The 14051-nt window shown below is 36.4% G+C and overlaps 1 protein-coding gene and 1 non-coding gene across 2 annotated transcripts; both read right to left on the reverse strand.

The window, feature by feature from the left end:
* Window positions 1-637: 637 nt before the first annotated feature.
* Window positions 638-1189, reverse strand: LOC119804329 (heat shock cognate 71 kDa protein-like). Its single transcript, XM_038315780.1, has one exon. It carries the CDS (start codon window positions 1187-1189, stop codon window positions 638-640), a length of 552 nt encoding a protein of 183 aa, XP_038171708.1.
* On the reverse strand, window positions 1155-1258 carry LOC119805691. Its single transcript, XR_005283989.1, has one exon. It is a non-coding gene; the product is annotated as a U6 spliceosomal RNA (small nuclear RNA).
* Between the last annotated feature and the right edge of the window lie 12793 nt (window positions 1259-14051).

A 14051-nucleotide genomic window follows, 5' to 3' on the forward strand; every position in this document is an offset into this window, starting at 1 on the left:
CCTCCCTTCCACCCATACCCCCAATCCCTCCCTCTCCAAGCCAAAGAGCCATCAGGGTTCCCTTCACTATGTTAAGTCCAAGGACCTCCCAGCTCCCCCTAAGTCCAGGAAGGTGAGCAACCAAACTGACAAGGCTCACAGTGAGTCCATCCATGTTGTAGAGTTCATGTTCATTGCTGTTGTCCTTGGTTTCTCAGTCCTCCTCCACCGTCAGCCACATTCAGAGAGTCCGGTTTGGTCCCCTGTTCCATCAGTCCCTTTCCGACTGGAGTTGGTGGTCTTCCGTTAGATCTGTCCCACCGTCTCAATGGGTAAACGCACTCCTCACGGTCCTGACTTCCTTGCTCATGATCTCCCTCCTTTTGCTCCTCATCAGGACCTTGGGAGCTCAGTCCGGTGCTCCTATGTGGGGCTCTGTCATTTTCTCCATCTTGGAGTCTATGATCATAATGGCACAGAACATGACAGCACAAGGGCAGGTTTCACTCCCTGTGCACATGTTCCATGTTCAAGTATTGAGAATGCCCAGTAAATTTATTGTAGCAGTTTGAATTTGAAACTGCCATGAAACTTGCTAAATTTAGGTCCTTCAAATGTTTCCCTGTGGAACAAATTCTACACCTCTACTTGGATTGACTTAATCCACCTCTTCAATGGTGGGCCCTGAAGAAGCACCACCAGATGGAGGAGCTCTTCCACCAGGGAAGCCGTCAGGCATTCCTCCAGGCATCCCACCACCAGTCTGGTACAGCTTGGTAATTATAGGGTTGCAGACTTTCTCCAGTTCTTTCTGCTGGTGTTCAAATTCTTCCTTCTCTGTAGTCTTATTCTTATCCAGCCAACTGATGATCTCATTGTACTTGTCTAGGATCTTCTGTTTGTTCTCATCATTGATCTTTCCTTGAAGTTTCTCATCTTCAACTGTTGCCTTCATGTTAAAAGCATAAGACTCCAGGGAATTCTTGGAGGAAACCTTATCTCTCTGCTTTTCATCTTCAGCTTTGTATTTCTCAGCTTCCTGGACCATGCACTCAATATCCTCCTTACTCAAGCAGCCCTTTTCATTGGTGATGGTGATCTTGTTCTCCTTGCCTGTGCTCTTATCTACAGCAGAAACATTGAGGATGTCATTGGCATCAATGTCAAAAGTGACTATAAATATGGAACACTTCACGAATTTGCTTGTCATCCTTGCGCAGGGACCATGCTAATCTCTGTATTGTTCCAATTTTAGTATATGTGCTGCCTAAGTGAGCACTCTATAAAGGATTTGAAATGGAAGTTAGGTCCTAGAGTTGCTTCTGTATTGAAACACTTCTAGTTCACAACCATTATTTTTCATTTTAGTAAAGTGAATCTCTGTTCTTTGTAAGGAGTACTTTGTTCTAATCTCAGGTCAAAAAAAATCCCTCACATGGATTTTCTTAGTCATATTAAAGACACCCCCCCTTTTACAAAGACTTCACAAGAATTTTATGCCCAAAATTTCTTAACAACACTCATTATTTTCATGAGTGACATGTTAATAAGTTTGCGAGTCATTTTGGGCATATTGATGTTACATGAGTTACCCTTCTAGAAGCTGATGATTGAATAAATAATACTTGTTAATTCATCTCCATTCACTGAATTATTCCAGTAAACGTGAAAAACTTCTAAACAGTGAGAGTAAATATAATTCTTTCATGTAGAGAAAGTAGACATAGTCCAATATGAATGTCTTTCAACTTAAGATTTTAAGATTTGATGACCACGGTACTAGATTTTGTAGTTATAACAATGGTTTATACCAAAACAGGAATTAGCTCACTATTTTAAAAATCAGAATATTACTTTTAAGTTTGCAGTTATACTTGGGTAGGCATTAAATTAATTAGGTTTCAGATTCCTACAAATGAATCACAATCAAAAATTTTTTATTGAGCTCTACATTTTTCTCTGCTCCCCTCTCTAAACCTCCCTTTCCCTTCAACCCTCTTGCAAGGTCCCCATGCTCCCAATTTACTCAGGAGATCTTGCCTTTTTCTACTTCCCATGTAGATTAGATCTATGCATGTATCTCTTAGGGTCCTCATTGTTGTATAAATTCTCTGGGATTGTGGTTTGTAGGCTGATTTTCTTTGCTTTATGTTTAAAAACCACTTATGATTGAGTATATGCGATAATTGTTTTTCTGTGTCTGGGTTACCTCACTCAAAATAATGTTTTCTAGCTCCATCCATTTTCCTACAAAATTCAAGGTGTCGTTAATTTTTCTATTGTGTAATACTCCATAGTGTAAATATACCACATTTTCCTTATCCATTCTTCAATTGAGGGGCATTTAGGTTGTTTCCAGGTTCTGGCTATGACAAACAGTGCTGCTATGAACATAGTTGCCACCTCGAAAGAACGGTACTCAACTTCATATGGAAAAGCAAAAAAAAAAATCCAGGATAGCCAAAACAATCCTGTACAATAAAAGAACTTCTGGAGGCATCACAATCCCTGACTTCAAACTCTATTACAGAGCTACAATACTGAAAACAGCCTGGTATTTGCATAAGAACAGACAGAAGGACCAAGGGAACTGAATCGAAGACCCAGATATTAATCCACACACCTTCAAATACTTGATTTTTGACAAGCAAAAAATATCAAATGGAAAAAAGAAAGCATATTTAACAAATGGTGCTGGCATAACTGAATATCAACATGTAGAAGAATAAAAAAGACCATATCTATCACCATGCACAAAACTCAAGTCCAAATGGATCAAAGACCTTAACATAAAGCCAGCCACACTGAACCTTACAGAAGAGAAAGTGGGAAGTACACTTGAACACATTGGCACAAGAGACCATTTCCTAAATATAACCCCAGCAACACAGATACTGAGAGAAACAATTAATAAATGGGACCTCCTAAAACTGAAAAGCTTCTTTAAAGCAAAGGACATTGTCAACAAGACAAAACGACAACCTACAGAATGGATAAAGATCTTCAGTAATCCCACATCAGACAGAGGTCTGACCTCCAAAATATACAAAGAATTCAAGAAATTGATCATCAAAAGAACAAATGGAATACAAATATAAACAGAGAACTCTCAACAGAGGAATCTAAAATGGCTGAAAGACACTTAAGGAAATGTTCTATATCCTTAGTCATCAGAGAAATGCAAATCAAAGCGTTCATAATTTTTAATGAATGAGAAATTCCTATAAATCATTTCCATGTGGGGTTGGGAGAAAGTGATAGTTAAAGAATACACTATTTTTTAAACGTTTAGGCAATATTCTACATTGTGTAACCAAAATCTTGCTTAGGGGAAACTGTTAAACATTTTATTGCTTGCTATTAAGCAAAAGATTTCCTTAAAACAATAACCTATTTAATTAAAAAAGTCTAAGGCCTAACTTTCTAAACACAAAGTCTCATTCTCGCTGCTAAGTTGTCAGAGAAAAAGCTAACAGTTAAGAGTTGTTTCTATTGAATTTAAAACAAGTACAACTTATTCCTTTTAATCACCAAACAGAAGAGAACAGGAATATTGCAGCATCTATGGGGATGAAAAATTTCCCTATGACAAAAGGGGAGCATTACTATAGGATATTATTGGTCTTAGCAGGACATTAAAATTGATGTTAGGTATACAAAATATTCTATGCAGTCACACTAGCTAAGATAAAATTACAAGGACTAATCCTGTGCTTTGGGGCAGTGGCTGATCTCCAGCTGAGATCACTAAAACATTTTATTCTTTGGTATAGTATTTCACAATCAGGTCATTGGGAATGGGTTGAGGTATGATTTTCAGTGAAGCATCCAATTTTAACCACTGTTTTACATGAAGAAAGACTCCATGTCTCATTGGTTGCAACTCTTCTGGTTTGAATGTAAATTATACTGCACAATGTGGTATTTTCATGGGTGTAGAGGTTAAAACTGACAGCCAAATTACCATATTTTAGTAATAAATCATTGTCTTTGCAGTAAATTATAGAAAAAGAATTCATAACACTGTCTTGTTAATATTAAAATGCTTTATGACAAGTTGGTGCCATTTCTAACAAGTTTCTTAATGAGTACAATACATAAACTGCTACAAAATAAAAATAGCAAAATATGACGAAAAGTCACTGAAAATATTTGTAGCTGTAAATTCCTGTCTTAAAACATATGTGAATTTGTTTTACAGTATATTTTCTAATTATGGTAAGAAAAATTTTAAGTTGTAGATTAATCCACAATGAAAGACTGAAAAATAGTTCTGAATACACCACTTAATCTTATAATTTATAATTCTTTTGCCTTTTGACAGCTATTTTGACTTACTCAAATAACCAGAGTTTTAAATTTAGCATTAATATTAATATTTATTTGTTATGTATATGTATGGCATATGTGTCTGTGTCTGTGTGTCTCTGTGTTCATGTGTCTGTATGTGTCCCCAAGCATATGTATGCTATTGTGTGTGAAGTTCAGAGTACAACTTTTGGGAGTCAGTTTTCTCTTTCCACCTAGTTGGACAGACCCTCCCTTGTTTCTGTAATACTGTGAACTCCAGGTTACATGGCCTATGAACATCTAAATCGCTTTGTTGTCTCTGTCTCCCATCTTAGTGTATGAGTACCAGGATTATAGACACTCACCACTGCATCCAACTTTTTAAAGTGAATTCTGGAGATCGAATTCAGATTGTCATATTTAGACAACAAATGCTCTTATCTGTTGAGGCAACTCTCCAGCCCACACTTAGTATATATTTCACTTTCCCTCATTTCTTTATCACTGTGATGGAGTAAACATTGAACTTGAAGCCAATTGAATTAAGTTCTTGTCTCTATTCCACTGAGAAGTAGTTAGCCCAAATGGACTCTAGTCATTGGTTTGCAAAATAAAATTATCAGTCTAATACAAATAAGATCCAGCCCTTTCTTTCAAGCATTGTATTTTGTCAGCAGGAATAAGCTACTAGATTTATGTCCCCAAACAAATTTGGATTTAGGGTCAATCCACATATTATAATTTTAAATAACAGTTTGTGACATAATTACCTGCTCTAGAAGTTTAATAAAGAGATTTCTAACTGGGTGTAATGTCATAGATAAATTCATTATTAAGTATGAGTTGGGGAGAGGACGTTGCATTATACATGGGCATTCCAGGCAATGTTATAAATCAAAAAATTGCCAGTATATCCTATAAATTTAATTTTTACTCTTGAGTATATCATTTAAGTAAAACTAAATTCAATACTAGAATGCTGCTAATTTTTTAAATGCTATTTTGAACAAAAGCTAATTATTCAGTGATAACCAACACATAAAATGTTTTAAGTATAATCTTTGTATATAATTCGTGATAAGACAATTGAAAACAAATTAAAGAAAGTCCAGGAATACTTATTTCTGCCTCTGAAAAGATTCTGCATTTAATGACAAAATTTCTTATTTTATAGTTTTTTATTATTATTATTATTATTATTATTATTATTATTATTATTATTATTACAAATATTCACCTCCTCCACTCCTCCCATTTCCCTCTCCCTCCCACATTCCCCCTTCCCCTCCCTCTCCAATCCAAGGAGCAGTCAGGGTTCTCCACTCTGTGGGAAGTCCAAGGTCCTCCCCCATCCATCCAGGTCTAGGAAGATGAACATCCAAACAGACTAGGCTCCCTCAAAGCCAGTACATGCAGTAGGATCAAAACCCAGTGCCATTGTCATTTGGTTCTCAGTCAGCCCTCATTGTCAGCCACATTCAGGGAGTCTGGTTTGATCACATGCTCCATCAGACCAAGTCCACCTGGCCTTGGTGAGTACCCATTAGTTCATCCCCAATGTCACAGTGGGTGGGCGTACCCCTCATGGCACTGACTTCCTTGCTCATGTTCTCTGTCCTTCTACTCCTCATTTGGACCTTTGGAGCTCAATCCAGTGCTCCAATGTGGGTATCTGTCTCTATCTCCATCCATCGCCAGATGAAGGTTCTATGGTGGTATACAAGATAGTCATCCGAGTGTCTATAGTATAGGGCCAGTTAAAGCCCCCTCTCCTCAGCTGCTCAAGGAGCAAGCTGGGGACATCTCCTTGGACACCTGGGAACCCTTCTAGAGTCCAATCTTTTGCCTACCTTCAAATGGCTCGGTTACTTAAGATATATACTTCCTTGTTCCCATATCCATCCTTCCTCCATCCCAACCAACCCATTTCCAAAAGTTCTCCCCATCCTCCCCTTCTCACTTCTCTCTCCCCATCTCCCCTTACCCCCATTCCACCCCCATCCCCATGCTCTCAATTTTTGCCTGGAAATCCTGTCTACTTCCAATATCCAGGAGGGCAACTACATGTTTTATTGTGGGGGTACACCTTCCTATTTAGCTTCTCTAGGATCATGAATTATAGGCTCAATGTCCTTCATTTATGGCTAGAATCCACTAATGAGTGAGTACATATCATATTCATCTTTTTGGGTCTCGGTTACCTCACTCAGGATACTGTTCTCTATTTCCATCCATTTGCATGCAAAATGCAAGATGTCATTGTTTATTACCGCTGAGTAGAAATCTAATGTGTATATATTCCACACTTTCTTTATCCATTCTTCCACTGAAGGGCATCTAGGTTGTTTTCAGGTTCTGGCTATTAGAAATAATGCTGTTATGAATATAGTTGAACAAATGCTTTTGTAGTATGATAGGGCATCTCTTGGGTATATTCCCAGGAGTGGTATTACTGGATCCTGGGGTAGGTTGATCCCGAATTTCCTGAGAAACTGCCACACTGATTTCCAAAGTGGTTGCACAAGTTTGCATTCCCACCAGCAATGAATGAGTGTTAACTTTACTCCACATCCTCTCCAGAAAAGGCTATCATTGGTGATTTTGATTTTAGCCAATCTGACACGTGTAGGATGGTATCTCAAAGTTGTTTTGATTTTCATTTCATTGATCACTAAGGTGGTTGACCATGACCTTAAGTGTCTTTTGACCATTTGAACTTCTTCAGTTGAGAATTCTCTGTTCAGATCAGTACCCCATTTTTTTAAATTGGGTTAATTAGCATTTTAAAGTCTACTTTCTTGTGTTCTTTATATATTTTGGAGATCAGGCCTTTGTCAGTTGTGGGGTTGGTGAAGATCGTCTCCCAATCAGTAGGTTGCCTTTTTGTCTTAATGACAGTGTCCTTTGCTTTACACAAGCTTCTCAGTTTTAGGAGGTCACATTTATTCAATGTTGCCCTTAATGTCTGTGCTGCTGGGGTTATACATAGGAAGTAGTCTCCTGTGCCCATATGTTGTAGACTAGTTCCCACTTTCTCTTCTATCAGTTCAGTGTGTTCAGATTGATATTGAGATTTTTAATCCATCTGGACTTGAGTTTTGTGCATGGTGATAGATATGGATCTATTTTCATTATTCTACAGGTTGACAACCAGTTCTGCCAGCACCATTTGTTGAAGATGCTTTCTTTATTCCATTGTATATTTTAGCTCCTTTGTCAACAATCAGGTGTTCATACTTTTGTGGCTTAATATCCGGGTGTTCTATTTGATTTCATTGTTCGACTTCTCTGTTTTTATGCCAATACCAAGCTGTTTTCAATACTGTAGCTCTGCAATACAGTTTGAAATCAGGAATGGTAATGCCTCCAGAAGTTCCTTTAATGTATAAGATTGTTTTGGCTATCCTGGGTTTTTCATTTTTCCAAATAAAGTTGATCATTGTGCTCTCAAGGTCTGTGAAGAATTTTGTTGGGATTTTAATGGGGATTGTGTTGAACTTATAGATTGCCTTTGGTAGAATTGCCATTTTTACTATGTTGATTCTACCCATCCAAGATTATTGGAGGTCTTTCCATTTTCTGGTGTCCTCTTCAATTTCTTTCTTCAATGCCTTAAAGTTCTTGTCAAATAGATCTTTGACTTCCTTGGTTAGAGTTACCACAAGATACTTCATGCTATTTGTGGCTATCATAAAAGGTGAAATTTCTCTGAATTCCCTCTCTGCTTCTCTATCCTTTGTGTAAAGGAGGGCTACTAATTTTTTTTTGCATTGATCTCCTAGCCTGCCACTTCACTGAAGGTATTTATCAGCTGTAGGAGTTCTTTGGTTGGGGGTCACTAATGTACACTATCATATCATCTGCAAATAACGAAAGTTTGACTTCTTCCTTCCCAATTTGAATCCCCTTGATCTCCTGATGTGGTCTTATTGCTATTGCTAGAACTTTAAGAACTAAGTTGAAGAGATATGGTGAGAGCTTTGTCTTGTTCCTGAATTTAGTGTAATGGCTTTGAGTTTCTCTCCATTTAATTTGATATTTGCTGTTGGCTTGCTATATATTGCTTTTATTATGATGCTTGTATGATGCTTGTATTCCTAATGTCTCCAAAACTTTTATCATAAAGGGGTGTTCAATTTTGTCAAATGGTTTTTTCCACATCTCATGAAATGACCACATGTATTTTTTCTTTCAGTTTATTTATATGATGGATTACATTGATAGATTTTCGTATGTTGAACCAGCCCTGCATCTGTGGGATTAAGCCTAATTGATCATAATGGATAATTTTTAATGTGTTCTAGGATTCTGTTTGCCAGAATTTTATTGAGAGTTTTTGCATCGATGTTCATGAGTGAGATTGGTCTGTAATTCTCTTTCTTGTTTGGTCTTTGTGTGGTTTCAGAATCAAGGTGACTGTTGCTTCATATAAAGAGTTTGGTAATGACACTTCTGATTCTATTATGTGAAACCCATTAAGGAAAATAAGTATCAGCTCTTCTTGGATGTTCTGATAAAATTCTGCATTAAAACAATCAGGTCCTGGGCTTTCTTTGGTTGGGAGTTTTTTTTTTTTTATGATAGCTTCTATTTCCTCATGACTTATAGGTCTATTTAAATTGTTCACCTGGTCTTGATTTAATTTTGGTAAATGGTACTTATCTAAAAAAAAGTCCATTTATTTTACATTTTCCAACTTTGTGGCATATAAGCTTTTGTAGTAAGACATAATGATTCTCTGGATTTTCTCAGTGTCTGTTGTTATGTTACCTTTTTCATTTCTGATTTTGTTAATTTGCATGTTCTCTCTCTGCCTTTTGATTAATTTGGATAAAGGTTTTTCAATCTTGTTGACTTTCTAAAAGAACCAGCTCTTTGTTTCATTGATTCTTTGGATTGTTTTCTGTGTTTCTATTTTGTTGATTTCAGCCCTCAGTTTGATTATTTCCAATCTTCTACTCTTCCTGGATGAGTCTGCTTCTTTTTTTCTAGAACTTTCAGATTTGCGGTTAATTCTCTAATGTGAGCTTTCTCCATTTTATTAATGTGGGCTCTTAGAGCTATGAACTTTCCTCTTCGCACCACTTTCATAGTGTCCCATAGGTTTGGGTATGTTGTGTCTATATTTCGTTGAGTTCAAGGAAGACTTTAATTTCTTTATTTCTTCCCTGACCCAGGGGTGATTCAGTAGTTGACTGTTCAGCTTCCAAGAGTTTGTAGGCTTTCTGGTGGTAGAATTATTGTTAAAATCTAACTTTATTCCATAGTGATCCGATAAGACACAAGTGGTTACTAATATTTTTCTTTTGTAACTGTGGAAGTTTGCTTTGTTACCGAGTATGTGGTCAATTTTTGAGAAGGTTCCATGAGCTGCAGAGAAGAAGGTATATTCTTTCCTATTTGGGTGCAATATTCTATGGATGTCTATTAAGTCCATTTGATTCATAACTTCCATTAATTCTCTAATAAGAATAATAACAGTGGAATACCACTGTTAGGTTTCTGTCTGATTGACCTGTTCATTGGTGAGAGAGGAGTGTTGAAGTCTCCTATTATTAGTGTGTGCTTTGATGGCTGCCTTGAGTCCTAGTAATGTTTCTTTTACATAAGTGGGTGCTTTTATATTAGGGATGTAGATATTCAGGATTGAGACTTCATCCTGATGGACTGTTCCTGTTATGAGTATAAAATGTCCCTCTCCATCTCTTCTGATTGATTTTAGTTTGAAGTCAATTTTGTTAGAAATTAGTATGGCCAAACCTACTTGTTTCTGAGGTCCATTTGCTTGATAAACCTTTTCTCAACACTTTACTCTGAGTAGGTGTCTGTCTTTGTGGTTGAGGTGTGTTTCTTGTAAACAGCAGAATGTTGGATCCTGTTTTCATATCCAATCTCTTAGCCTGTGCCCTTTTATAGGTGAATTGAGTACATTGATATTAAGTGATATTAATGACCAGTGGTTGTTAACTCCAGTTTTTTTTTTTTGGTAGTAGAGTTTGTGTGTTTCCCTTCTTTGAGTTTTGCCAGTGAAGGGTCGCTAGATGTCTGAGTTATTGTAGGCAGTGTTGGAGTCCTTGGTTTTTTATTTTTCCTTCTATTATTTTCCATAAGGCTGGATTTGTGGCTACATATTGTTTAAATTTGTTTTTATCCTGGAATATTTTGTTTCCTCCATTTATAGTGAACAAAAGCTTGGCTGGGTATAGTAGTCTGGGCTTGCATCCATTGTCTCGTAGTTTCTGCAGTACATCTATCCAGGACCTGCTGGCTTTCATAGTTTCCATAGAGATGTCAGGTGTAAGTCTGATAGGTTTACCTTTATAAGTTACTTGACTTTTTCCTTTGCAGCTCTTAATATTCTTTCTTTATTCTATATGTTTTGGGTTTTAATTATTATATGGAGAGGGAATTTTTTTTACCCAATGTATTCGGTGTTCTGTATGCTTCTTGAACCTTCATAGGAATATCTTTCTTTAGGTTGGGAAAGTTTTATTCTATAATTTTATTGATTATATTTTCTGGGCCTTTGAGCTGTAATTCTTCTCCTTCATCTATCCCTATTATTCTTAGGTTTGGTCTTTTTATTGTGTCCCAGATTTCCTGAATGTTTTGTGATGAGAATTTGTTGGATTTGCTGTTTTCTTTGATCAGTGCATTTATTTTCTTATGGTATCTTCAGAATCTGAGATTCTTTCTTCTATCTCTTGTATTCTGTTGGTTATGCCTGTTTCTGTAGTCTCAGTTCATTTATCTAGATTTTCCATATGCAGCTGGCCCTTGGTTTGTGTTTTCTTCATTGCCTCCATTTCAGTTTTCAAGTCATGAACTGTTTCCATTATCTATTTGATTGTTTTTTCTTAGTTTCCTAGGATATCATTTACAGATTTTCTCATTCTTTCTTCAAAACTTTTTGTTATTCTTCTCATCCATTTCCTTAAGGGAGTTTTTCACCTCCTGTTTAAGGGCCTCTATCACTTTCATAAAGTCAATTTTTTCTATTTCTTCTTGATTAGGGTGTTCAATCCTCCTGTTTTAAGTTTGATGGTTTCCAGTGTTTTCATGTTGTTTTTCAGATTGTTGGAGGAATTCTTGCATTGGCTCCTGCCTATGTCTTCCTCCAAATGCTCCCCAATGGATATTCTGGTACAGGATCAGTTCCCCTTTCTGGCCAGGCACCTTGCAGACTAAAGGCCTACCTCGCTGCAGGAAGGGCATTGAAACAAAGGAACTCCTGCCTGATTGTGCTCACCACCCGTCCCAGTGCCCAAACAGGCTGAGCTGGGGGAATTTATGGCCCTGAAGAGGCGAGGAAATAGGGAAGGGTTTTCTGGGTGCAAGCTGGGATGGGATAGGAAGAGGGAGGCAGTAGCCGGGGAGAGTAGCCCCTACAGAATGACCAGGAAGTACACGGAGCTGAGGAATATCTGTGCTCCTTCTCCCGGGCTTCTGCCATAGGTCACGAACTCACTCACCTCTCTGATGGATCTTCTGGTACAACATCAGACCCCCTAGGTGGCCAGGGACCTTGCAGACAAAAGGCCTACCTTGCTGCAGGCAGGCTATTGAAACAAAGAAACTCCCTCCAGATTGTGCTCACCACCCCATCCCAGCACCCAAATGGGCTGAGCTGAGGGATTTTATGGCCCCAAAGAAGGGAGGAAGAAGGGAGGAGTTGACAAAATTTCTTAACTATTAAATCATGTGTCCTTAAAATTGTCCTCATAACTAATTTCTAGACAGTCAGAGTGAGTTCATAATGGATTCTTCCTTGCTCTGACACTATAATGTAGAAAGGAAAAAATAATAATATCAAATGAAAATAGCCCATATTTGAATGAAAATTCCCCCAGTATATTTCAGCAAAAGCATATTTCTTAAAAAATAAAATTATATGCTAATTCAATTACCCTACAAGACTGAGCAAAGTTTTCTAGCCTGATCTGTTTATTGACATCTTTGTGTTGATTTTGTTTTGTATTTGGAAGTTAATGATCAATGAACTTTCACTTACATTTTCTTAAACCAAACTACATTTTTAAAACATATTCTGCCTCTGAAACTATAGTTCATATCATTTGTGATATGAGGAAGATGCAGCATGATTGAGAAGGCCATTTGTGGTTTCTGCTGATTGATATACATGGTCATCATTTATTCCCCTTCCCCCTTTGTTGGCCCTTTTGGTCATTTAAAATGGCAAATTGGATTTCTAATAAAATATCACTATTTATATGCCATAACATCTGAACACCAGATTGGTGTAATTATGGTACAGTTTTACAGCATGTAAAAAATATATTTTAACACTAGTTGTCTAAACTCATTTTGTGAGCATAAAGTAGCTGCTTCTCTGATATCTATATTCTTTGGAGACAGCTGATCAGTCGTTTTCTGTACTGTATGTTCCACATTAAGTCATTATCTAAGCTGTTCACTCCATTAATTCTGCTACTTTTATTAGCAAAGTTTTGGTGCCTGGTCCTGTAGTACTGACAAGCATTCCTACAGCTAATCTGACAGATAATGACTCCATTAAGTGTTGAATACTAATTGGTTTACATCAGAGGCCTGAAATTAATTGATGTAAATAAATTAGCACCTGAGCATGTATCACCCCAGCTTTAGATTTTCAAAATACCAGTGGTTTTAAAAGCTTACATCTTCAGTAAAATGCAATGCACAGAAACCTTGTGAATAATTAAAATGTAGTGATGATTTAAAATATCACACAAGGAATAAAAATTGTTTACACCCATTTCTACACAAGGTAGTGTCTGCTTATGAATTATATATGAATAACATACAGATAGATTTCAAACTATGCTCCAAAGAACATAATTCTTCGTTTCAAATCTTTCTGAATGCACTAGCCATACTTTTAATGCCTTAAAATGTTAAATAATGTAAATTACAAAAATAAAACATCAACTGTTTTATATCAAAAATTGGAAAACTTTTCATTTTATTCCAACCTCAAAGTAAAATGTAATTATACTTTCCATTCACTATTAATTTTAAATTCCTATGCTATGTTGGATGTAAACAAAAATATTTATGGAAGAAAATTTACACAATACATACAAGTATAAGAATAAGTTAAATTTACCAGAATACACAAATTAGACAGTTTTACATATTCTTCTTTTGCTATCACTATTTTTATATTATGCTATCACTATTTTGAATCATTAAAAAATCATTAGAAATTCAATCTAAATCCTATATTTTTTAAACATGAGTATTTATCTGTTAAATCATTTTCTTAAGCACCATTTTATGATGTCCCATTATGTGTATCTATCATAAATATTTTTCTCTTAATTTGTGTGACACACACACATGCACACACACACATTAACACACACACACACACACACACACACACATATTAAGAAAACAAAAACACGAACAAAATTTTGTTAAATATCAAGTTTACAGAATATAATTCCAAATGTAAATTTATTATTTGTGGGGTACATTTTTGATATGTGAAAGCTATTTTTCAAAAATGATTAAGGATTTCCATCAGAAGTGCTAACTACTAGGAGTAAAGCTCTAGGGTCCACGACCTATCTAGCCTTAAGTCTTTTGCCTCATTAAGAATACCAGGAATGGGTTCCATCTCATGTAGTGGGCCTTAAATCCAATTTTAAAACGTAGTTTTTTTTTTTAATTCTTCTACTATTCATGCGATTATTGTACCAGTGGTCATACCTTGCAGGTAGGTCATTGTTAAAGTTTTCAGGTGCCTGGTGAAATTTATGACTACTTTTCTATAACCA

This window comes from Arvicola amphibius, chromosome X (assembly GCF_903992535.2).
Source record: "Arvicola amphibius chromosome X, mArvAmp1.2, whole genome shotgun sequence".
NCBI lineage: Eukaryota > Metazoa > Chordata > Mammalia > Rodentia > Cricetidae > Arvicola > Arvicola amphibius.

What these genes read in the sequence shown, in the direction of transcription:
- LOC119804329 (XM_038315780.1), bottom strand. Translation starts at nt 1,189, where the DNA reads ATGACAAGCAAATTCGTGAAGTGTTCCATATTTATAGTCACTTTTGAC.